We start from the raw sequence: 27096 nt of genomic DNA, 5'->3' as shown, positions 1-27096 counted from the left end.
TGCGCCACCCACCTTGAGATATGTTCTAAGATCTCAGTATAGTTACAACGGCTGCCCTACCCTTCAGACCGAAACGCATTACTGCTTCACGGCAGAAATAGGCAGGGCGGTGGTACCTACCCGCGCGGACTCACAAGAGGTCCTACCACCTTGCGACGAAGGGCTCGATGAGTAAACCTGAAGAAACACTAAATAGACAAAATAAAACAAATCACAAAACTTCACTCCTCGCGTTCCTGCCAAAAGGTGTCTTCAGTTTAAAAGATCCCCATTAAAACAAAAATGCAGTTAAAAGGATCGAAAAGAAAACCCATAATGAAATAAGAGATGACTCACCTATATCTAGATAAAAAGCAAAAGTAAAAACGATAAACATCGCACGTATAAAAACGCATCGCGAATTTCAATCGACAAACGTGCCCCGGCGCGGCGAGACCGTCTGCAGCACCAACACATATTTAAATAAAACGAAAACATTTAAATACAATTTAATGCGATTAAACGTTCATTAAGTGTCGTATCAATCGATGACTTGTGAGATAATGAAAGACGGGTACTGATAAGGTTTCGAGAATACGACCCGGAGACACAGTTTCAAAAACCGGTCGAGAAGTGGGTTTTTGCTTGTATTTTCCGGGAAGGCTTAATAACACTAACGGCAACATTTAGAAATGTTTGGAACTCTTACACATGCTCTAAAAAATAATCCATTAATAATAATTAAAATATTTTTTACGTCAAAATCGAAGATATTAGATAATTCGCTGACCCATGTTCTGGAAAATAATCCATTAATAATAATAATAATTAAAATAATTTTTATGTCAAAGTCGAAGATATTAGATAATTCGCTTACCCATGCTCTGAAAAATAATCCATTAATAATAATTAAAATAATTTTTACGTCAAAGTCGACGATATTAGATAATTCGCTTACCCATGCTCTGAAAAATAATCCATTAATAATAATTAAAATCATTTTTACGTCAAAGTCGACGATATTAGATAATTCGCTTACCCATGCTCTGAAAAATAATCCATTAATAATAATTAAAATCACTTTGACGGCTTAATATGTATCGCGTTTTTTATTGCCTTCATAATTATTTCGAAAGAAGATACAGGGTGATGTTTTTGTCATTTTAATGTTTCACACGGTGTTTAAGATTGTCTGTTTTCATTTGTTTACAGAACGAAGTCCACGTCAGTACTAAGCGGGGACAGCAAGGAGCCCGCGCCTGCGCCCTCGCCGGCTGACTCCGGAGTCTCCGAACTGGAGAGAGACCACCATGACTATAGGTAAATATTAGCATACCGAATCTGCGAAGTTGCGGGTATATCAGCCCTTATCATGAGAAGTCAGCGATACTACTACTGCTGGAGACCGTTTTGTCCTCTAACTGAATAGATTTTTCAGTTAATGTTTGAAAACAACGTTGTTATAAGGACCTGCATTTTTATTCATCAGTGATAGTTAAACTGTATCTTGTTTTACTAAATTAAGGCTACATCCAGCAGTGGAGAGATACAAGCTGATGACGAAAAGGCTGAATGTTAACCTGTAGAAAATGTAAAATAACCTGTAGAGAATATTAGTAATGCATTTTTCAAGGTTTTTTTTTCATTAAAAGTAGCCGTGACTTAATCTTTATCTGTTCTGCAACAGACTTAATGTTTAATAAGTTTCTTCGTGATAAAAAAAAGGAATACATACTTAATACGTATAACAGAAGTCTAGTAAGTTAACTAAATCGAAACGCATTAAATAAAATAAGTTGAGGATACCAATACCAATACAATTAAGACATAGGCTTTCTGTATCAGTTTGGGCTGTGATGTTGGTGCAGTGCTATTCGTATCAATCGACATCAATCAATGTCTTTATTTTTCATTTAGCTACTGTCGAATTTCATAAAAGAAATATCCATCCATATTTAACGATAGCGTAACGGCTCGTCAAAAAACTAATTTGTACCGAAATATGTATTTTCTATTATCCAATTACGTCTTCAATATTAGTACATGTGTTGCTTTGTGAATAAGAGTGGACTGTATTATTAGTATGATTTTATTTATCTATAAGTGACAAAATAAAGAATTTAATATTAATGACTATAAGAAATAAACAGATGTGTCGCCCATGACGGCTGGAAATGGAAAGGGGTAAGGCGTCATAGCGGACGTCGCTCGTTGACACCTTTGACATTCCGAATTCAAACAACATGTAAACCAATTTGTTGGTATTAAGCTGAAAAGCTTTGGGGCAATTAGCAGTAGTTTTAATAAATTAACATATAAACTTCAGTATATAATAATATTATTTTGCTTATTTGTATTCTTATTTTTTATTTGAGATAAGAAACAGTTGTACAACAGTTGTAATGGCACTTCATAAAATGCACAATGATACGAAATGTTTCTAGAAATTAGTGTTTCATTTGATAGTTACAGGGGTTTTACTAGAAGCGGATAAATGTCTTTACAGCCTTCTCTGGATAGAAGCAGGTCATCAAGCCACAAACCTTGAGCTATAAAATAGTTTACCTCCTAACCCACTGCTTTCGTTTTTTACGACGTAGCTGCGAAGATTACATTTTCACATACCACAACAAAATGTAGTGTTAATTTCAAAGAATCTCTATACGGTTGAGGTGAAAGCTGAAGGCTCAAAGACAGATATTAGGACATTTGTATTATTATTAGTCTTGAAATTTTAACTTTTTTATTTATTTATTGCTTAGATGGGTGGACGAGCTCACAGCCCACCTGGTGTTAAGTGGTTACTGGAGCCTATAGACATCTACAACGTAAATGCGCCACCCACCTTGAGATATAAGTTCTAAGGTCTCAGTATAGTTACAACGGCTACCCCACCCTTCAAACCGAAACGCATTGCTGCTTCGCGGCAGGGTAGTGGTACCTACCCGTGCGGATTCACAAGAGGTCCTAACACTAGTAAAAATATTCGAGAGTAGTGCTCCTGTCAATATAAATAAGATGATTTTTGGATTGAAAAGTAAAAAATCATAATATGCCAAAGTCTTTGAGTTAACTAGCAATTTAAATTGTTGATAAAACATTATTGGTATTTTAATGACGTCCTAAACATTTGTATAATCAAAAATCTTCCTTGAAAACAACCACTGTAAATTGTATTATAATTAATTTAAACATTCACGTTGGACGTTTATTTATTTTTCTAGTACAACGGACCGTCTCCGGCATGAAGCTCGTCTCCGGGCTCCCCGTGGCCTCATGCTACAGAGCTTCGGCAGCCGTCGAGACGAGAGGGACGCCGAACTCGCCAGGGTCAGGCGAGACAGAGCGCTCTTACGACAGAGACTTGAGGATACCGAATGGAGTCTATGCCAGCGGGCGGGGGAAATCGCTCTGTTAAAGACACAACTGAAGGATGCTCAGGTAACTTCACCGTCAACATGAATCTAAATGTTAGCAGGGACAATGGTAGCACAAAACATATCGTCGTTGTGAAACCAAAATCTGCTATGAGCACTTTTTGAGATTTATACTTTTTAACCTTTTCGTATATTTCACAGCCCAATCTACCGTATAAAAAAATGCTATGTGTCTATAGCTTTAATAATTATCTAAAGCTTTCATTTGATACAGTTCTTAAAATATCACCTTCATATACAATTTTATACGAAAATGTTTTTACTCGTTACCTAATTCAAAATAGAGTTTTTGCACATAGCAGATTTTGGTTTGACAGTGACGATACGCAAGTATCTATACTAATGCAATACACAAAAAATATAAACTATGACAACTTTTTCGTTTACAGAACGAGCAGACAACAAAGGGCCACGAATATCTCACACTAAAAGCTGACTGCCGCCAGCTGAGGGAGACGCTCGACAAAAAAGACAAAGAAATCATGAGACTCCGAGCCGAATCGGACGAGAAACAGAAAAACGTGAACAGACTCCAATCCGAAGTGGACAGACTCACGGCCGACCTGAGAGACAACATCGCCGACCTGAACAAAACAAAGGAAACGAACAAGAACGAAATAGACAAACTGAAGACCGAACTCAAGGAGCTAAGACAAGAACTGTCTGATGTTTCTCTTAGCGGATACGAGGGTATCGAATGCGGGAGGACCATGAGGGGGATATATGACGTTTGCAAAACAAATGAATATCACTGGACGTCCAGTGACTCGGCACTAGAAGACGCCGAAGTCCAAAGGCTGAATGGAGAGATGCCGGACGCGTGCGGAGACCACTGCCCCGCGAACTCAATCCTCGACCGCCTCAAGCACGAGTTGCAAAACAAAGAGACGCAATTCAACAACGAAAGGAGGAAATGGTCCGAGGAGAAGGACAAGGTGCTAAGATACCAGAAGCAGTTACAGATGAACTACGTGCAGATGTTCAAGAGGTCGCGCACGCTCGAAGCCGAAGTCGACGGACTGAGACTGGAGCTCGAGTTGAGCAACAAGAACATGAAGAACATAAACAAACACGGGAAGGCAATAGAACTTTAATACCAAATCTAAAATTAATATTTATCTTACACATACTGTAAATATACGTTGTCGGAGTGTCTTGCCGGCGTCGGAATCGCGCGTAATAATACTCTGGCGGTGACGTCACTTGTTAGTTTAAGATATACGTTGTCTGTGGATTTCGGAAACGTGGAATCTATCGATTTGTGCTATTTTTATAAGATAAAAATAAGTTATTATAATAATAATAAAATATTTCGAATTGAGAATTCGTTTTTTAATCGGTACTAGCGATCCCCTGGTAGTCGAAATTCGACTATAATTAATTGAAATTATAAGTTTGTACACTATTACAATTCTATTGTCAATTGTTGTCTATTGTCAATTGTTGTATACTTTTATAATCACAGATTTCGCCAAGACTACACCTTCGACAAATATTAATGTTAATAAAGACAAACAATATTTAATCTATTCTCAATTTGACCGCAGGCTACAAGCAATAAAAAAGTTTGACAATAAACAAAAAGTATGCATCCGTGTGTGTGTCAAATACACGGTAGTGAGTATGTAATTTTTTATTTATTTTATGTATTTTTATTATCCGTATTTAAAAAAATATTAACAACCTGCACTCCTTCTCTATATTCACTATGTCTGGATTCATACTCTGTCTGCGCAATTTTCGTAAAAAGGGGTACAAAGTTTTTGCTTCACGTATTAATATATAGATTTGTGGGTGGGTTAATAAAATTCTCGTAATACTGTGCATAATAAACGTGTTTATTTCCACACACTTGCATATAAAATTTATGGAGCAGAACCTTATTATATTACGAGTAAACTAGGTCAACGACATCGCTATAAACCACATTCATAAGCAGAAACAATTAATATATTGCATAAAAACAGAGCAACAAGACACACGGCCAATAAGATTTTATCACTTTTACGTTTTTGAAATTCTCTAAAATAAAATTTTTAAGATCGGTTATCAAAGAAATCTCAGATCTCTAAATCTGACATAGAATTAGATTTTAAAATTTCTGCTTTAAATCGGAGAGACCGAAGTTTCTAGAACGAAAAGTGAATCCTTCGCCTTTGACGAAATTTCCGATGTTATTTCTCGTTGATTTAGCTGGTTCCACCTGAAATGATATTATGATAATGATACAGTCACACCGCTCGATACGAATACACTGGAACGTCTTATCGTTTAGACCACGATGACTTCGTTAAATAAATAATTAATTTGGCGTATAAATAGGCAATAACAAAACGGTTAATATTATCCGCTGGTCGTCCAATTTTCTTATTAGTATTTGTTGAATAGAAATTGACAAGCTTTAGTGGTATCATTAGGAAGATTTTAGAAAAATGTTTTTTTTTAAACTTTAAAACCAAAATGGAATGCGTAATCATGACGTCTCAATTTAATGTTTGATCATTGAGCTGAAACTAGACTTTTTTTTTAAATAGGCAAAGACAGAAGTCTAGTACGTACCATTTTCTCTCGTATGTTTGTCAATCGAAATTTTCTTTTCGTTTAATTTCGACCAGCTTTACCAGGTTACCAAGTTAAAATTAGATTTAACCGTTAGATTAGAAAAAAATTGATTGGAATCAGTGTTCTCTCACTTCCATAAGATAAAAATGTCTATAAACCTTTGCTCGAACATCAAACATATCTACGTCAAAAAAAAAAATGACAGTAATAAAGTTTCAACTTCCTACAACTAATCATACCAACACTTACTGGTACCTATTTCTACAGTAGCGGGTAGATAACGGTATGCGACAAGTATTACTCGAAATAATCAAAAGAAAACAAAAAGAAGTATAAAACTGTAGAAAAACGTGCATTTTCAATAAAATGCAATTGCAAAATTGCATTGACAAAAGCTCAAAATGGGTCATTTGACCCGTTATGGTATGTTTAGTGTTAGTTTGGTTAGTAACATCTTCTACATATTATTTTCGATTTTTTATTCACTAAATACAAAGCTATATTATGTAGACATACCTGTGTGACGTCACCGACAATTGGACGTCGCCTCCATTTATACCACCAGTACTCGACGCCCAGAGTGATGCAAGCAAGTCCTATCCCCATAAAGATAACTATGAAAACACCTCCGATGTTCTGAATAGAGATCCCGTCGGACTGGTCATCTTGCTTTTCACATTTCATCGCTTTGGGATTATTGTTCCACCAGTTTTCTTTGAGCTTCTCTAGTCTACGTCTGTTAAGTAGCTGCAGAATCCTGTATCAATAACGAACGAAACGAAATTGAAAAATCAATAGTTCTCACCAAGAAAGAGAGAGAGAGTATTCTTTATTGTACACCAAAAAACAAATAAACAGTGCGATAAATTAAATACAAAAAAGTACAATTGGCGGTCTTATCACTAAGAGCGATCAAGATTATATTCTATTGTGAAAGTTAGTTGTATAACTATTCATATTCATATTCTTAGCTAATTGTGAATATACCACACACTGGTAGTAGGGTTTTTCTTTAGTATTCGCCTTGTAAGCAGACAAGCATACGTCCCACCTGATGATGAGCGCTAATGGACGTCAGCAATGCCAGGGTCAGAGCCTAGCCTTGGCCTGCCGGGGTAGGGTTGAGCTTACACGTCTAGATACCACTAACTTGCCTATTTCTGCCGCGTAACAGTATTGCATTCCTGTTTGAAGAGTAGAGAAGCCGTTCTAATATACTAACTGAGACTTAGAACCTCAATATGGCTGGTGGCATTCACGTTGTGAAATCTGTGTGACTCGTCGACTTGAACCCGCTATTACTATAAAATAATTTTCTGATCGTACCGTTCATAGCATCAATTGATAATTGTATAATTACTAGAGGTCCCGCAATAGTCGAAATTCGACTATAATTAATTGGAATTGTAAGTTTGTACACTATTATGATTGTATTTTATACTTCTATAATCACAAATTTCGCCAATCTATTTTCAATTTGACCACAGACGTCAAGAACAAAAGTTTGACAATAAATAGTATGCATGCGTGTGTGCGTCAAATACATGGTATGTAGTGTGTGTAATGTTTTCTTTATTGAGTTAATGTATGTTTTATGCATTCTTTAAAAAAAAAATTAGCATTTTGCACTTCTTCTCTATATTCTCTATAAGTGTAGAAAATGTAATACTCTTTCGTCCGCGCAATTTTCGTAAAAAGGGATACAAAGTTTCTGCTTCACGTATTAATATATACCTAGATAATTAAAATAAAATGGGACTAGTAGTGACATCTTTTGCAAGAGTAGATACAACTTAGAAGAAACTCACTACTTGCACAATAGATGACAGTAAGAGACAATTGATATATTGAACCTAAATTTTCTGTACGATTTAATGAATACAACACGGGATCATTAGGAAGCCACGTAATTTAGTAAAAACCCAGAAATAAATTTGACATTTTATTATAACAAGTTTTGACTTTTTTTTTTTTTTCGAATACTATGAATTGTGACCGAAGTGTTAGATTCTTTGATTGTCTTTTTTATTAATATCACAGTTACATATTACAATAGGTTTACAATGATGCATTACGTGAATTCTTGTCAATAATTTTACTGATATTATAAGTTGGAAATTGAAGCGGTTCGCGACCTCAATAGCAACAGTATTCAAAGGCTATGAGTAGGTATCAATCTATTAATACGAGAATAATGTTCGTCTTTTATTATAATCCAACACTGCTACTAATCCTTTCCTAAACTATTAATTTTTTACTGATGGTAGAACCTCTTGTGAGTCCGCACGGGTAGGTACCACCACTCCGCCTATTTCTGCTGTGAAGCAGTAATGCGTTTCGGTTTGAAGGGTCGGGCAGCCGTTGTAACTATAATGGACCTTAGAACTTATATCTCAAGGTAGGTGGTGGCATTTACGTTGTAGATGTCTATGAGCTCCACCCTCCACTAACCACTTAACACCAGGTGGGCTGTGAGCTCGTACTCTCATCCAAACAATCAAAAATAAAATAAAATAAACCCCATTTTACCTACAGGTCTTATCCCAATTTCGAAAACAGATTGCTATCAGACAGGCGGTAGGAAAATTACACTCCAATCTATTTAAAGCACTCTTTCGATACATTTAGATGCTGCTGTGCCAACCCCAGCACAGAAAAGCAGCATTTTCAAACAAATTTTCAATTTATGCATCATTTCCACGCGCATAGTAGAATATGCGAAACGTGATGATGCGTTTAGCCGTAATTTATTAATAGTATCCACTTATGACGTAACCGAGTAATGGCGGTATAAACAAAGAACAACAGTAATAAATAATTTAGAAGTGAAAACATAGATGAGCTTGTTGTAGGCATTAGTTGCATCATAATTTTATTATCTCGTAATCTATAAATATACTTATTAAAATCAATTTGTGTATGCATGTTAAGTACATCAACAGCTGGATTGATTCAGATAAGTTTTTTAGGAAATTTTTAAGCTGTCCTTACGGGTATCCATGTGAAGTTTGATAACGATTGAATAAAATTCAAGTCAAAGATTGAATCAAAGAAAGAACATCTGAAGTAACAAATATAATACTAACGCCATCTATCGACACTCAAAGAATCTTTGACCACAATTAAACATTACTTTCTATCAATAAAATAGACGCTACATTCTCAATGTACTTCACAATACCATACGTTTTAATTATATGTACTCATAATTTAAAACGCGATCAATGTGTACGTAATCATGTCCAAAGATTCGGATTTTACTAGCTGCCAATTAATTATACGAAACATTATACAAGCTGAAACAAAATTATGATGCCATAATAAATACAATATGTATTAATAACAACGTTGGTAATGTTTATTTGTGATTAGTTGAGGTCATCGGTACAAGGTCTTCCGCTAAAGGACAAGTGAATCAATTTGTGTTCGACTAGAGCAGGTTTGTAGTCTGTTTCCAGGTGCCGTGGTTCTTCATAGATGGCGCTAGGCGCTAGCAAGACATTAGTTATTACTTTTCATCGATATTATTACCAGACAGGCAAATCCTTATCATTGCACGTACGGTAAGTATAGACTATAGTTATGTATACAATCCAAACATTCATTACTATATAATTCATACAAATAGCCGGAGAAATCTGTTCTCTAACTACAATTTAAAGTCACAGCTTATAAACGTAAACCATTTGGAATATTAACGGTTAGAGTGATTTCTATCGACAACCTTGTTTAAAGCTGTATTATTACGCACAAAAAGGACAGTGATTTTCCTGGAATGATTTTATATCAAATGCTGTGAGAATTTAAGCGGCCTAGATACCTACAACAATATTCAATTACAAAGAATCTTTGAAAGTATAATATCTTCTAAAATAATTCTAATAATCTTCTAATTCAAAATATGCCTAATTGGTTTTCGTTTTCAACAACCTCGGGGTGAAAATAATGTTTTAGTTCGTATCTGAAATTGATCAGCTACCTGTTGCCACGGAAAATCTTTGCGTTAATACAAAAATCTTTATGAGTATGTAATTTGGATTCCAAATCGTTTCACAGAACAAAAGTTGTATATTGAAGAAACTAGATGGCGTTAGTTGTAAAACAAAAAATTCTAGACATTCTTACAGTATTTTTCCATTCTACAGACTATATATAGGCTAGGTAAGCGTGCGAGCGTTATAAAAGATAAAAATTAGTATTCTGTTCATTACCCTCATGTAATTTTACTCTGTGTCACTAAAATAAGTCTACGATTCATCACTGCGAGGTTGTCTTCGGTCTTTAATGAAAAGTAAATGTCAGGAAGCAAGTAAAATTAAGATTGATCGCGTTTATTTTAGGAATTGATAGTGAACAACTTTCTAAAATCTTTAATAAGCAGACGAGCCTGTGCGATAATGAGTGTTCATGGATGGTCATGGACAACAGAAATGCGAAGGACAACTGAAATACTACCTACTACTGTAAATTAAAAACATCTTATAGGTTGCTTATTTACAATTAATAGATGTGATTTACTTTTAGGGTACTACACGTGTCTACCTATATACGTTAGTAAATAACAGCATAACTAAATATAACAAGTAGGTGTATACTCTAGAAGGAAGTCTTTCGAAATTATTTTCTTTCCAAGGCATAGACTTCGTTTCCTGAAACACAGCCGAGCTCACCATAGAGATTTTCCTCGGTTTTCGCGCGTCTAAGATATAACTTTATAGTTTGATCCCGCGATTTTAATGTCATTATATTAATTCCGACGACTTATATTTATTCGTAGCGACGCTTCGACGATTCAGTTGTCGGGTGACCACGAAAATAGGTATTCGAGAAGATGAGGAAATGATAAAACGAAAATTAAAAAAAAACGTGAGATTAAATCGTAAAAGTACATAGTTTTCATTATAACCATAGAGAAATCTTTTTTTGAAACACATTTGAAAATAGAACATTAAATTATCATAATTTAAAAAAAAATGCTATATCTAACCGCTCTTTTTTTCTTACCTATGCTGACAGCCTTGAGGGGCTATTTCAGCTTCTCCTTGACGTGTAGGTGAGCTCACGGGGCTCAAACTGGAGTGTTGCTAACACTGACCCTAGCATGAGCAGTGTTTCGCAGAATCTATCACCGGATCGGAAACGCGACCCACTTAGAAGATCCGGCGAGTAACTCAGTTGGCTGTGTCTATGGGTTAATTTACTCGTCGAGCCCTTCGTCTGCAAGCGACAGGTTCGGCGAGGACGGTGACCGGTGCTAGAGGTACCTAAAAGCACCGTTAATGGATCGAGAGGATCCGTAATGACGTGGTGTTTAGGGCGACGTCGACTGTTTACCATTCGGTGCACAGGATTGGGTATGGAAGCGCTCAGGAAACGCCGTGAATGGGAGTTCATTTTGGAGCCGTGTAATTAGTGACAAGGTAATGTATGCTGTATATCAATTGACGTCGGAATATACTAATATTTTTAATAAATAGTGAGAAAAGAATTAGTCTCCGTATCTATTGTGTTTTACTTACGCGTTGTTAAACTGGTCTTTCAAAGGAGATCCTTGCTGCACGGCAATAGCGTAAGGCTTCCTCGAGAATTCGTCTCCGACCATCTGAAGATCGCAGCTCGTCAGGACATAGTACCTAACGTCCGTAGCGTCTCCCAGCCAGGCGAAACCTTCGCTCGAGCTCTTCGAATCCCTCACCCTTTGCACGGCTTCCTCTATCGAGTTAGGCAGGCCTGCCTCTTTCATGGCCTGCCACATTTTACTGTATTTATCGCTGACCGGATAATCCCATACGGCTAGCTTAGCGCGTTCGACATCACTTAGACTGTCGTTCAAACTCATTTCTTTCCATATTCTACAATTCATTAATTTTTGGTTAGTACGCAAACAAACACTTAGAAGACAAACGTGCTCAAAGTTTACGAGAGCTCACACATTATTGAATACGACATATAACGTACTCACAACTATAGGCTAAAATACACATTTTGATCAGAGTGTCTAAGCATAATGTAGATGTCCAGAAGAAATGGATGGTGTAGTGGTGCCAATAACTTTGTAAGATTCAAAAAATCCAAACATTCGTCAAAGAAAACAAGATACTCTAGGATGATACGTCAGGGTATGAGATTATAAAAATACCCTAACTCAAATAAAGATGCTTGTTAGCTTATCTATCTCCATCACCTGGGAGAATATAAATATTATTTTGATTTGTGTCTACGTTTATCTTATCGTGAGATTGAAAACCTAAGTTCAATAAACTGTAAAACCTGAAATTCTGTGAGTCAAGAAACGAAAATCTCAATAAATTCTGCTTATAAAAATATTTAACGGTACCATCATAAAATTTCTTATTTTTTAAGCATGGCAATTAGTTTCGTGCGATGCAATAGTTGCCAGTGTCAAATTTATAAAAATCTTCATTTATTGTATAAGTATATGATATTGTATAAGTATATTAAACCTACATATTCTGGTATATGAAAAATCAAATGGCGCTAACAAGTTGAAGTTGATTTATTTGAGATTATTCAATTACGATGAAATTAAATGGAACGAGATCATACAAGTCTCATGTAAATTAGTTTTTATTTGGTACTGAGACTTCGGTGGGCTTTTGGGAATCATCCCAGAAGCCAGGTCGACTTTATTTCATTTTCTTTCACTTGTACACTTTTATAGGTGCTAAACTATTAATAAGACTATATTATTATAGGTTTGAAAAACCTTCACAAACCTTGACCTTGACAAACCTTCGCTCCACACTTTCCCGCCAAAAAATCCAACAGAACAGTAATATACCCTATTATTAATTTAGGGTTTTAAGTTATACTATGCGAAACAGTATGATTTAAAATGAATGAATTATTTATATGATGTAGGTACTGATTATAAGTGTTATCATTCATAATATTATGATAATGTTCTAATAAGATACGATAAAAATAGTTTACAATCATAATAAACGATAAATCAAATGGTATGATTAGTTATTTAAGTGATGTATTCGATTAATAGATATCGAAAATCGATAAATCGATGCTTTCTGATACGTAGAGATATTGAAAGATGTAGATGAGATATAGAGAGATATTGAAAGAGCCCTCAATACTTTATACGATGAGGCTTGATCTCAAATGTGGTTATTATTGTCTAATGTCTATATGGAGTCCGGTAAACGTTTGACATTACGAAAATTTAAAAACAAAAAATATAAACAGTTTTTTTATTTTATTTCAATCTTGTGATTTGAGGTTAAAGTTTATTATTAACGAAATTCCACTAAGTAATATAAAAAAAAACAAGTCTTTAAAGAAAGGCGCTTATCAAAAACCCGTTGAACCCAAAAACGCGTGGAGGTGTGACCGATAAGAAAATTAGATAAAAATTAAACGTTGTACGTGTAAGCCATTCTCTATGTACGAATGGAGGGGAGGATACAAAATTAGCGTTTACTAAAACATTGATAATATGTTAACTATTTATTTGTGTTTTATAAGTTCAAACTTCAACAAATGATTCAATTGTTGCATGAGCATTGCTAAAACTATTTTAAACCTATGCGTTTGTGCTAAATTATCTTCACTTCAGACGTATATTGACTGTCCGTGTTTGCGTTTTGTGTGAAGGCACTTTTTATCTTCTCCTAAAGCTTGCGTTAAAGAAACATAGAAGAATTTGCCAGCGGATACGGCTGGCAAAGGTACTGGCAAAAATAAAGATAGGCGTGCCTTTAAATAATTCATTGATTGTAGCTATTTACCATAAGGTTTTCTACGAGATTGTCTGTCAAATAAACAATGAAAAGCGACCGAGCCTAATAGTGCTCGCTTCCATTAATTCTTAATAAAAAACTACAATACGAATTCTTCGGTAGGTAGGTATATAAATATTGTAACCAGTTAGTTTCCTTTGCGAAACATAAATGTCATTAAACATTTTCATTCATTACTGGCGACCTGCCCTCGCGGCGAAAACACCTGGCGTGCGTCACCTGCGTGACACGAAAAATAAAGTATTCGAAAAGTCGAAAATTAAGTATGAAGATATAAATAAAAATACAAGAATAAGATGATAGGTAGCATCGGCCATGTTTGCGCGCGAAAATCAAAGAAAGTACCTATGCCTTTAGGCAACGAATATTAAACCGCACAGGTAGTTTGGGCGCGATAATTAAAGAAAAGAGTGCGTATGACCAACGAAATCGATTAATATTCGAATTTAAGCAACAAATCGTTGATCGTCCTATAAAACGCCTGTACGGCAACTTTTAAGGTCACAAGGCAATGTACGTGTCAATGTCATCTATGATATTAATTCAGTGTTTTCGTAAATAATGATGCTAATGAATCTAATGAATGCCTACAAGTTTCGTTGTTTTACGTATAATGGCGTTGCGAGAACGTTTTATTCAACGTTTGTTATCAACTTGTGCAGATCGATAATGATTACAAGTACTATTTTATGTGTAGTTGATTCTGTTAAATTGCGCGCGTGTGTATGTGTTTTTATTGCTTATGCCGATCATCGAGCTCATTATCCGCCTTATATTAACTGGTTACCAGAGCCCATAGACATTAATAATGTAAATATCACCATTCAGGTTGCGACATGAGTTGTAAGTCTCATGTCTATAGTACAACAGTCTCATGGATGAGGTTTCCGCGCCTAGGGTGCGCGTGGAATATGTGAGTCTGGACTGTCCACAGATATAGAACTGCTGCCTCAACCTACCAACATAATGCTTCGCGACAGAGCGGTGGTAACTTCCGAGCGGGCTCCCAACACGCCCTACCACTAGTAAACTAAGAGCTTAGCGTATCCAGTCTTAATGCAACTTGTACCTGTATGTTGAGAGTAATAAGGTGCTATTTGCAGATGGCAGTGGACGGGCAGATTGCAGATAGCTGGTGTTGAATTGTTACATGACTCATACACGTGAATGTAACCGACCGCTTTATTGTTGTGATGGCTGCCTTAAATATGAATGCTAAATCGAAGGAAATTATCCTTGTGCGCTCACAACACGTCCTACCGATTATAATTAAATATACTCACTCATAAAATCTGACTTCGATAGCGGCCATCCTTTCGAAATATGTCATGGCGGCAGAACCATTCAATGGAGCGTACTGTATTTTGTATTGCTTCGATAGATCGTCCAACGATTCTATTGGAGTATCCAAACGAGATACAGTGAGGAAAGCCGCCAAATTCGCGGTGTACGATGCTATTATTATAAAACTGAAAATTATTAACATCGAAATATGTAAATAATCTATGAGTAAATTTAATTTTATTATTAATAAGCTATTCGCACGAAAATCTACAATGGCTATGTTTTTTTAATTATTCGAATTCGGAACGAAATTAAATGTGACAAATTTTTCGAATATGGCGCCATTTACGTCCATAATTTACTAGGAAGAAGCATTTTTCAGCTTTGTAGTCTCGTGACTGGTCTTACTCATAATATGTTAAATACATAATACAAGAGTTCAACGACACGAACACATTGATTAGTGGCAAGTGTGGAACCAGATTCAGTAGGTATTCAAAGGCTAAAATTCACATTTTTCGTACCAATTTCGTTGTTTTTATCACGCTTTTATTAGCTTGGTCTGTGTGCGTGTGTGGGTGCGCGCGCGTGTGTGTATGTGTAACGGAAGCTTAGAATGTCATTTTCTTATAAAAGACTCACTTCAGTCAAATAATTACTAAGCATCCTCACTAATTAGAAAGATAAACGAAACGAATAAATCGATTGCTATTTCGATTTATTATTTAAGCATGTTTTTGGCTGTTTTTGAGCTACATTAAAATATATATTTTTAACATTTAGGTACATACTTCATTAAATACCGTAAAATGGGGCGATTAGGGACAAATTCCAACTTTATGAGCAATTTTAAGGTAGTTGTTGATGTATATAATGCTATATCAGGATCAAAATGATTGAGTCTTGGGGGCATCTTTGTTGTCTAATTTAAAATTATGCAACTAGCATTCCAGTTTAAGCAAAAAATGCAAAAATAGGTGTAATCCCTATTTACCCGAAAATTGCGGTTAATTGGGACGAAATGAGAAATTTGCTAGGGTTGGCACTACTTTTATTTTTATATATAGTTTTAATTAATTAATTTATTTAGTTGCACCAACAAAGTGATCATCAATAAAAAAAATTGAAAAACTGACAAAAGTACATGGCAGACATCACCTCAATTATAGGTGCAATCGACAGTGCTGATATTTCTATCTGGGTTAAGAGATTAGGTGTGTCGGTTATTCCATGGATTAATCAGATGAATACCCCTACTCTGAACAAATATTAAATATTTTATTATGTATTACTTAGACATTTTTGTCCACCTTGAGATTTCATTGATCTTGTTACATGTCTCTGCAAAATCGACTTACTTATATTAAATTGCTTATCTATTTCAACTAAAGACTTATTCCCAATTTCGCTTCGAATAAACCAGATTTTTACCAACAATTTAAAAAATATTGTTATAACTACATAGACAACCCTACAAACCTGTACCTATTTATACTTAGGTCGTTTCCATTACACGTATTCTCGTCCCAATTGACCTCTTTTTCGTTGTTATTTGTACCTAAGACGTCCCCAATATCCCCAAAAACAACAGATTTTTACATGTATTTTTATTTAATCAAATACATTAAAACCAATAACAACTGAGACTTACCTTTAATATATATGCTGGTTCAAACACTAAATAACGTTTATAAATCATAGTCGTCTTCTATTATTATCAAATAAATCAAAGAGAGCAAAGTTTCTAGCACTAAAATAATTACCACCACAGGAAGTTAATTTGAAACGCGATTTTTTATAAGTTAGCAGCTATTATCATGCATATTCAGAGTTGTTTTGTGAACTTTCAACATTCTACTATTAAACTACAAAAAATGGAAGATTTTGCAACGAATATAAAACTTATATTGAGCGTCGAAAGATTTTCCCGGTTTTTTCCCGATTCGCCTCTCAATCCCTAATCGCCCCATTTTACCGGTACCGAAACATTGCAGAACTGGTGCTTTTTTAATCCGTTAATTAATTAAGCTTAAAGTATACTTACCCGAACAGCCACCAAGTAGCGGCAAGCAATCTCCCGGATAGGTTTTTCGGCGCCTCCCCTCCGCCTTGCGGGGTAAGTGACGTCATACAGAACCAAAGACATTCTTTAAGCGTAAATTCGCGTTTTTCCTCGTCGTCTTTGTATTTTTCTCGATTGTTCTGGTAACTATACGGACTCCATTTGTCGAATACCCACATTAAAAAGCTGAGAAATGATTATTCTCGATTAACGATGTACGATTTTGAGTCGGTCTTTTAAAATATATCAGACTAGAGTGAGACCAATCGGTCCCGATGGAAGATTTGATATTTCCAATATTTTTTTCTAATTTGCCACAAAAAATGTGCTATAAATTTTTACACATTTTTATAGATTTTATAGCGGCAGTGCTCAATATCCGATTTAATTGGAATAACTTTAATCACCGCAAATAGGTAAGGCGGTACATGCGAGGTCAATTCCTTTAGCAAACGCATGTGTCCTCCCGAGAACTAATTGTATCGATTCAAACTCGCCCCCTCTTAATTATTGAGATGAACCACAACTGTACCGAATGGCGGTGGACGCGATATTTTTCCGCCAAACATCTTTTAAACAGCTATAATATTATTATAAGACTCGTCATTTGGTCAATAGTCTAACACTACACAAATGACACGAATTCCACATAAAATGTTCAACAAAGTTACATATAAAATGTTTAGTTTAGATTATTCCGTATTCATTACCTACTTTAAAATAAATCGGCTGAATACGTTTTAATGTTTCACGTCAACGTGTACAATTGATTCCAAATAGAATTTCAATTTAGAACCATAACTCGAAGCATTAAAGATTAAAATTAAATAGCAAAGAAAAAAATGTTGTTGCTAAGTGTAATGTTCTCAAGAACACTTCAACGTGGTTGAATATATTTACAATTTCGTTATTCATATAACATTTAAGTAAAAATTTTCAATATAAATTAACGTCTAGTATGTCATGAGTAAATTGTCAAATAAAGCTATTAAATATAAAGCTAAGCCGGTAGGCAGCGGCTTGGCTCTGCCCCTGGCATTGCTGAAGTCCATGGGCGACGGTAACCACTCACCATCAGGTGGGCCGTATGCCCGTCTGCCTACAAAGGCAATAAAAAAAAAAAAAAAAAAAAAAAAACAAACGGTCGGAATTAATAGAATATGTAGTACTAAAGACTTAAGCTACATTATTATTAGAAACTGTAATGCATGCTGATGTAGATCTACATCACTAAGATTTTTTTATAGAAATATAATTTTTAGAAGAAACATTTTTTTTTCTTTATTTTTGCCTTAATCTATGTTTAATTATCTACCTGTTTCGATTTATGGTATTTAAAAACGAAAAATCATGCATTTAAGGGTTAATAACCTCAGCTTGAAGTCAGTTAAAATCAAAATGAAACCAGACGCCAGGGGACCTTGAGGATTTTGGAATTAAATTTTCATTTAATAATCGACCTTTTTACACAATGAGGTTATCACTATAAATAATACATTTTAATCTCAATATGATTTATAGGTTAGGTTAGTGTTTGGATTTATTTATTCTTGACAGTTGAAACACGTTCAGTATTAAGATCCACGTTCTTTTTTTTAAAGAATTTAAGAGCGGCATTGAAAAGGGTTAATTACTCTTTAGTTACAACACATAACACTGCTAACACTACTTTAAATTCCCGTGAAAATTAGTTGATGCTCAACCTCCAATGAAATTTAGTTCAACGCATACATTAAGTATATACAATCGTAAATAGCAACAGTTCGTTGTATGGGTTAAGCAAGCCATTGCATGACCTCGTTCTATTAAATCTGTCAGATAAGAAATAATAGAAACAAGTGAGCATTACCCATCGATCCGTCTAAATAATAGTAATAGAGAACGCAGTTTTTCATCCACAACTTCCATTGTAACGGAATAAAAAATATGAAGCTTATGTTCATTTGACATGGCGCTTGTTGATTCAATGAAGAAGACGGCTAACCTTCTGTTGATTTTCATTAATACAAAGGAGACAAGAAGTATGTTTGTAGAAAATTTAATATAAAATATAAGGAACCTCGAACGAGACGATCTTCGTAGAGAACTTGTTTTGCGATACCGAGTATAAATCGGATGATGTCATCGTGGCTTACCTGGTAAAGAAGTAAGCGGCAAGTATCGACAGCCACACGTCATTTTCCAGTACTGTTAAAAATTTAAACAGTGACGTCGGTGTTCTAGGCAACTTCATCATTATCGTTATACCCACCAAATCGTAGTAAGGCACTGTGAAATCTACAACATTTTCCCTCTCAGCCATTACTGACAGAGAAGTTAGAGCGATATCCGCTCTCTTTTCGATCAATTCCTTTATGATGCCGTTCCAGTTACCATTCTCGTCCATCGTTCCGAAATTACCGTCAGGTGATAAAGTCACTTCGTAATCAAACTTAACGATTTGACGAATCTCCTCGATTAGGTCAATGCAATATCCCTTAAAACCTTTAGGGGCATTATCGTCTCGTATTATGAAAGGTTGTTGCTAAAAATACATGAATTAATGAAACGAAATTCGTAATTTATAGATTGGTAATAATAATTCCAGACGCATACGTTATTCACAATGACCAAATGTTTGTTCAGTTGTAACTCAGCCAACTGACGAAATTTTTATCAGGTTGACAACGACTTTAAACAAAGCGAGTTCATTTACCCACCTCGACTGTAACAACTCTGTACACAAGTTGAGCGGAATAATCGCTCATGTTATCGGAATCAGTCAAAGACAGCGGACTGTTAAGACCAGCTTTCCAAGTTCCTAGGGCCTTACTACCTATAGAAGCACCATCTTTGACGGTAACTGCCGATAAATCAGTACTAAATTCCATGTAGCTTCTTCCATTCATAGGGTCGTCTCCGGGGATATAAAACGGAGCATAAGTTGGAGTCTCTTTCACCTGTGGACACAAGGCTCAAAGCACTAAAGTGCGAATCCGTAAAATTATTAAAATGTTATTTAAATTACAGTTCAGTGAGGTGTAAATTATTATTAGATATATCTCATTATTTACATCACTAAACGTAAATATAATTTCGAATCAGAGAAATTATGTTATTGTGTCAACGTACCTCTTGAAAAGCCAGTTTAAGATCCAAGGTCCTGTTAGGTGTATTCTTGCCGTCGTAATCGTCGCATGTGATATATTTCATGTTATTTGGCCACTTGCCAGAGTCCAGTAGGGATCTGGAAATTCACAAATGCGTATGCACGGAATAAACCAAGCTAGAATTAGACAAACAACAGAGCACTCGGTACGGTATAGGAATCAGCATTAATGCTAGATTAATAAAGGCGATTATTACTTGACAGCCAAAAATGTCCTCAAAGACAAGTCGAAGTAGAACGCAGATGTAATTTCCGGCTCCCCGTTCATGCTATAAGTGGTTTTGATTTTTCCCAAACGATCTCTGCTCTTTGCGTCTGGCGTTGGTCTCATATAAACAATTGTGGCATCTTTACAGCCGCAAGTAATGTCTCCTTTATCTAACGAGAACGCGAACCAGGCCGTTTTCCGGCCGAAATACTGATTTTCATCCGCTGCGTCTAGCACGTTTTTGATAGTCCTCAAACTACCGACAATGAAGAAATTTACTATATCCAATTCCCGCAGGCTGCGTAATTGAGTTTTGATGTCTTCTTTGTTAAAACTTTTTACTGGCGTAATAACATGACGAGTTGGAATATTTTGTAGTAAAGATTTGTATTTATGGTCCATAACTAAAAAATAATAATTAAAAAACACGATTACCGAATCGCATAAATAGTACATTTAATTATTACAAATAGGAACATCAGATATTCATATAATCACCTACTAACAACTACAACTACTACTAACTATTAAATTAAGAAAATAGAGGACTTTTAATTAATTAGGCCATCAATTACATACCAAAAAGCTCGTCAAAGATAATTGCGGCATTCGTGATATCTTGTTTAGTAACAATAGCTCTGATGGATTCAGGTAGAATATCTGCAGGAGGCATCACTTGCAGAAGAAATTTAGTTTGGTTAGCATTAAGTGACCTCCATTGTCGTAGATCTCCCGTTTGTCCGAATGAACCCGATATCGTTGGCAATGCCAATGCAGCGGTGAAAGATTTTATAGTTTCTGATCCGACGCCGGTCATTGTGAAATCCAAGACAACGTGAGGTGTTTTTTTCGATGATAGCATATCGTTGTATTTCCTGCAAACTATAACTCTGAACATTACTAATAAAATTAACAATTTGCTACAGTAATTTTGTCAGCTTAATCGCTTCGTTTTCGCGACAAGGAAAAACCTTGAAGCATCTCCGTGCTCCATAAATATGTACCTACTAGTGACATGTCGGTTTGTCGTGTTAGTTACAGTAAATCGTACAAGATTTTCATCTAATGGTTCAGTGAAAATTTTCTTAAGGTACATATATACAATTTCACTAAATAGCCTAGCAACTGTTTAAATCAGACTCAGCTGTTTACGTTTATTATTCAGGTAATAATACAAAGGGTTTTGTACGTACGTGTTATGTGATTACTTTTTTACTTGGTTATCATGACCAATCGACTCAAGATTTTGTCTATAAGAAAATCCCTTATGTATAACCTTACCATTTTCTAGGAAAGTTTTGGCGTCAGATCTGTTTCCAACGACAATAACTGGTTCTATCGCTAATCCTAAACTTGGATTACGTCTCACATATTCTTTCGCTATTTCAAAGGATTTTTCAGCTAGGGCATTATTTTCTTCGTTGATTAATACTGGAAACCGACGTATTTAAATTTATTTTATTACATTCTATTGGTCACTCTACTTTCTTAGTTCTATTTGAGTACGCATCCGTAATATACGATAGAATAACTCATGTCGAATTAGGGTTGCTAAATATAAAATATTTAGCTGTTCCTTGAATAAGAGCTCAGATATCAATCAACGCTGTAGTAAATTATTATCTATTACGGGTTAATTTTAAATTATCTAACTCTATCGGTAAACAGGTAAATGGCATGCATGTATTCTGTATCTTTAAACATATTCTTTCAGAAACTTATGTTGAAGTCAGCGAAAATATAACTTCAACTATTCATTTCTAACTTAAGCGCTAGCTGTTCTAGCATGAGCTATTTGTGTTATTTCATAAAAAGTACTAGTAGCACTAGCAACAGCGGTTATTAAACTTCGTTAAAAACTGTATCTTGCGAGCGCTGGGCCTTAGCGAGTCATAAGCCGGAACCGCGAAGGTAGGTATTTAATGGTGAAAAAGCAAGGTCTAAAGTTATACAAAAATACTCACAAACATTAATATTCTGCGTCGTCTGGGAAACAATTAATCTAAAAATGAAAAACTGTAGGAAAACCACAAATAAAGGCATACTATTCTGAAATATGTGGGAACTCCGGCACATATCATTGACGGATATGGGAAACTAGTGAAATTTATTTAGTCTGAGGAGCTTGTTTTCTGTTTAGTTACCAAGGAAATGTATGACCTTGTTTCGACCTACCCCTCAACATTGTGGCTCATCGTTTGTTAGACAATCATCATATTTATTGTTATACGATCAATTTTCTGAGTTTTTCTTCATACATTTTAAATTGTTTTTGTTCGTTTTTGTAAGTACCTATTGTTGACTAGCTTATTACACGCCCCATAGTTGTGTAATGAACATCCTATTTAGTGCCGCGAAGCATCACGAGGCCGATTCAGTGGTAACCTAGTTTTTCTCAAATTTGATCTTTTCCACGTTGTCTACATCCGCTGTATGTCATTGACCTCGAGTAGTAGCTATTTTTACACTGGATGGGTAGATGAGCTCGCTGCCCTCCCGATGTTAAAGCCATTAGCAAAGCTAATAGGTAGGTATGCGTTTTAGGACAAGTTAGTTTCACTGTTTGGTAAAATTAGTACCTATGTACCTATCCTATCCTCCAAATCAGAACGCCCCACAGCTTAGCAGCAATGAGAATCTTTGGGATACTAAGAAATGCGCACTCATCATACAAACCATGTATATTTTTTTCTATACTAGCAATTTAATATAAAATGTTCACACGGAGCAGCAATTGATAAACTTATAGACGTGACTAAGTTTGCTTGATAGCCTCGTGAAACGTTTTCTGTAGAGGTTGTTGATAACTTTGTTTAGAAAAAAAACATTTTGTTGAGACTATTTTATTGCCAGTAATGTTTTACAAACACTCACTCCACAGTTGAGAGAAGAATTGTCAAACTGTACAAGTCTATACTATAACACTAAACAGTACCTACTCTCAACACTCAAGTTGGAATTAAAAACCTGAAAAAAGTTAGTCAAAACATTTAATCTTATTAAGGAACACTGTTACGTACGTACAATCAAAGTTTACAAAATGAAGATTCATTTCAAAAAATATTCTCTTACATTATATAGGTCTGCTATTTATTAAATTACATTAGAAATAAATTAGAAAAAGAAAGGATACAAGACAAATAAAGATGTCCATAGAAGTACAAAAAAAATAGCACACAAGTAAGTATGTCAATATGGACTTATTACCCTATTTGTCAACTTTGAACTTTAACTCCATATCTTAAAATTACTGTTGCAACGTGAACAATATTTTATTGTACGACCTTCTAAACGCGTCTACAAAAAAATCACGTGTAAACTACAACCCCCGAAACCCTAGTTTTTTTTGTGAAATTTGCAACTTCAAAGAAGGTTGTACTGTGTTCACAAAGCAATCTGTAACCAAAAATGGCAAAGGAATGTTTAAATGGTTAAGTAATAATGCCTATGAAATACAATGTGCGATATTTAACTGCTAACTTAAATTTATAACTGAATTAATTACCTAAAGATGTAATTATAAACCTTAGTTTATCTATAAATCCTTTTATTTCGAAAGCTGTTTTTATAAAACGCGTCGTTCACAGAACGGATCGTAAGTTTTCACTGAGGTGAATTACTTTGGCAGTATGTTACTGGCTATACCATGCTTATGTACGATACTATCTTCGTACCGTAGATAAACGGTTCGTACCTACGTCCTCTGAAAAAGACAACGATACGTAAAACAGCATACAACACTCAATCTTATGTGATCAGTTCACTGCGATGCATTCAGTCACTGGCAGTTACATACATAAATTTACAATTTGCAGGTACTTTTACAGGTAAAATTTAATACACAATGTATTTATTATTATATAAACCTAAACTTAAATCAGACACAAAAGAGCTCAACCCTTCATAGTATGAGGCTATCAGTATGGGTGTAATACATTTGTAGGAGCGGGATATGTGGATGTGAGTTGAACTCTAATGGGCATTGATGCATTGCAGTAAACCAAGCATATATAATTTAGGAGATTTTAGGCAGCCGCTTCTTCCTCTGCTGGAGGGGCTTCCTCCGTTACTTTTGCCTTCTTCTCGGGAGTGGTCTTTTCTGCTGTTTCTTCATCAAGAGCCACAGATTTCCTCTTCACACCAGTCTCTTTCTTTTCTGCAAATGGGAGTTGTACTGCATTAATGACTTGTCACTATTATTGTTGTCGTAATACTAAAATACAATTCATTTGATAAGTCCTGCAAAAAATAATATTTTAAAATATTCTACCTGTGGCATCACCGTTCTCAGATGCATCGTTGCTTTCTTCGGCATCACCATTTTCAGCAGGCGAATCTTCTGGGGCTTCATCGGTACCATTCTCTTTGCCATTACTTTCTGCAGCTTCAACTTTCTTAGCTGGAGACTTCTTGACTGGTGATTCTTTTGGCTCAGTTGAGGTTACTTCCTCAGGTGCAACTTCCCTGTAAGTAAAAATTGTGAATTAATAAATTGAAAAATTTTATAGCTTTGTTATTTTTTTTAATAAATACAGTAATAAATTTAATAGATTGAGAGGATATGTGCATGTTTCAATATTAAACCATTTTGTATACACAGATGTTTTTACATAAACAATGGAGAATCAAAGTGGCAGCTGAAGGACGCTTTCCATTGTAACTGGTTTTTAATTTCGTTAATTATTGTAATGTTTATTTTATTTACTATGTAATTAATCCATGTTCGTTTTTTTTTAACTATGTTATTCTACTAAATGTAATATTTCGGTGCTACTAGATTTTTATCAACTATGAATGTTACAGTGGGGAAAAGCCGACAATGGCTTCACGGACCCGATTGATAGTAATTGAGCCGGAACGACACTGCAACAGTTTACGTTATAATGTTAGACAGCTAGGTGGAAGGGAGTAAAAGGAAAAGTGCCGGAACAAAACAAGTGACTGTTGCGCAAGCTTGCATGTGGGAAAGTTGCAACATAAGAATACATCGTGAACTACTCTCATTGAACGTTTCACTCCGTTGAACAGTACGGGCCGATGGCAAGTCATGAAACGTTAAAAATAACTAATGACAACGCGCGCAACCGATAACGTAACGTTTGCCGCCACAATTCTTGCAAAACTCGAGGTCTCGGCGAATTGAATTCGAATTGGCGCGCGCGGGTTCGCCCCGCGCCGGAACGCCGCGCAAGCAGCGCCATCTTGGTTACAACAACGCGCATACCGCCGGCGTGCTTCTCGCTTCACCTTTTATTATAATACGCGGCATGTAACGGAAAATGCATACAAATTGAACGACGCCCGGATTATTAATGAACAAATAATCTATCTTGCAGTTTTCTTCTGGCTAAATGCGGTTAAGAACACAGTTTTTAATGATGCGATTTTCCCGCGTGTTTTATATTTACCGGCGAATACATAATGAGCTTTAACAATGTATCAATATGAATAACAATATGCATATCTATAATGGTTAAAGATATTTAAAAATGTATTTCTGGCAATAATTGTAAGAAAATTTCAAGAAAACATAATAATAAATTGTAAATAGGAAGCCATTTTGATCACGTTTTCTTAAGCCGCCAAAAATATTTTGAATTATTATACGTTTTTAATGAATGAATAGTTAAAAAGCACTTACTTCTTGTCGACGGCTGCGTCTGCCATTGTTGCAAGGTAGATTAAAAAAATGAAATAACTTGAAAAGTGAATAAAAATTCAAAACACGTGTTACGCACAACGGAAAACAACGCTCACTGCACTAAAGCCGACGTCCAAATGAAGAAGGAAGGGAGGGACGGAAAAATCAAGGGGAGGCGCGGGGGGACACGCACCTACTCTGAAGTTTGCGCGTGAACGTCATTATGATAAAATAAATTACCAAACCTGCTGTCAAAAAGAGATGACTATGTATCTATGTTTCAACTGCAAATAGTAACCTTGAAGTCCACTTGAGTTGAAACAAGGAGGGCAAACGCTGATATACCTCGCTCTGTCTCCCTGTTTAAAAATTGGTAATGTCAAGCCAGCAATTTTCATTAACCGTTAATAAATCCAGAATTATCTAATAAAATTTTCGTAATAACTATTCGCAAAAAATAATCGTAATAGGTTTACCCCATTTGTCCTTTTCCTTCTACAATGCCTTTCTAGATGAACCACTTTCTCCCCCACCACTTTTTCTATTCTATTTCGTTTACCTTATATTTTTGTTGCTTTTTTTTAATTCATGAAAAAATTGCGTTCCAACTAAGTTAAATAGAAAGTAAGTACACTTAATTGTTAATTTGTCACCGTGTAACCCACTGCATTCACGAATGCCACACCAGGGCCTATGTTTGATAAAGTAAATAGGTAATCCAAGATATTTTGTTTGCCCTCAGATAACTTAACAAATAACTACGTACCTAAAAGTAAAGCGTTAGGTATTTTTGGTTTACAATACAATAACGTAAATATAATAAAAAAAGTACACAAGTACCTATTATAAACTTATTAAAATTAATGTGAGACTTTAGTTTTTTTTTAGATTTGGTAAAGGGATTGCATTTATTAAATGTAACCTTATTTATCATTAACTTTGTGATTTATTTATTACTATTAATCAATAGATACTGTTTATTAGTTCATTTTATACACTG

The 27096-nt window shown here is 35.3% G+C and overlaps 3 protein-coding genes across 5 annotated transcripts in view; 1 reads left to right on the top strand and 2 right to left on the bottom strand.

The window, feature by feature from the left end:
* Positions 1–4740, top strand: part of LOC100174824 (fez1) — a 98664-nt gene extending 93924 nt beyond the window's left edge. For all 3 annotated transcript variants that reach the window (NM_001130878.1, XM_012695852.3, XM_012695853.4), the window contains 3 exon segments: positions 1192–1299; positions 3204–3420; positions 3806–4740. In NM_001130878.1, the coding sequence (NP_001124350.1) occupies positions 1192–1299; positions 3204–3420; positions 3806–4510 (1030 nt within the window). In that variant the 3' untranslated portion in view covers positions 4511–4740.
* A 493-nt stretch (positions 4741–5233) lies between these two features.
* On the bottom strand, positions 5234–22564 carry LOC101738187 (ionotropic receptor 25a). Its single transcript, XM_004932711.4, has 12 exons — positions 22420–22564; positions 21737–21886; positions 21035–21337; positions 20445–20859; positions 20211–20325; positions 19799–20038; positions 19235–19623; positions 17082–17285; positions 15037–15222; positions 11498–11830; positions 6495–6735; positions 5234–5619 (listed from the first exon to the last, which is right to left on the bottom strand). Exons 1-12 carry the CDS (start codon positions 22529–22531, stop codon positions 5509–5511), a joined length of 2799 nt encoding a protein of 932 aa, XP_004932768.2. The 5' UTR covers positions 22532–22564; the 3' UTR covers positions 5234–5508.
* Positions 22565–23282: 718 nt separating this feature from the next.
* On the bottom strand, positions 23283–26308 carry LOC101740613 (uncharacterized). Its single transcript, XM_004932650.5, has 3 exons — positions 26097–26308; positions 24726–24919; positions 23283–24611 (listed from the first exon to the last, which is right to left on the bottom strand). Exons 1-3 carry the CDS (start codon positions 26120–26122, stop codon positions 24481–24483), a joined length of 351 nt encoding a protein of 116 aa, XP_004932707.1. The 5' UTR covers positions 26123–26308; the 3' UTR covers positions 23283–24480.
* Between the last annotated feature and the right edge of the window lie 788 nt (positions 26309–27096).

The sequence above is a fragment of the Bombyx mori genome, chromosome 23 (assembly GCF_030269925.1).
Source record: "Bombyx mori chromosome 23, ASM3026992v2".
Lineage (NCBI taxonomy): Eukaryota > Metazoa > Arthropoda > Insecta > Lepidoptera > Bombycidae > Bombyx > Bombyx mori.
Note: the sequence above shows the minus strand (reverse complement) of the source record. Positions and strands in the feature narration are given on the sequence as shown.

Coding starts and splice junctions, on each gene's coding strand:
- LOC101740613 (XM_004932650.5), bottom strand. CDS start 26,122: ATGGCAGACGCAGCCGTCGACAAGAA. Junction 24,920..26,096: donor GACGCAGCCGTCGACAAGAA/GTAAGTGCTTTT, acceptor TTTTACTTACAG/GGAAGTTGCACCTGAGGAAG. Junction 24,612..24,725: donor TGAGAACGGTGATGCCACAG/GTAGAATATTTT, acceptor TCCCATTTGCAG/AAAAGAAAGAGACTGGTGTG.
- LOC101738187 (XM_004932711.4), bottom strand. CDS start 22,531: ATGTGCCGGAGTTCCCACATATTTCAGAATAGTATGCCTTTATTTGTG. Junction 20,326..20,444: donor AGGACATTTTTGGCTGTCAA/GTAATAATCGCC, acceptor GTGAATTTCCAG/ATCCCTACTGGACTCTGGCA. Junction 19,624..19,798: donor ACAGAGTTGTTACAGTCGAG/GTGGGTAAATGA, acceptor ATGTATTTTTAG/CAACAACCTTTCATAATACG.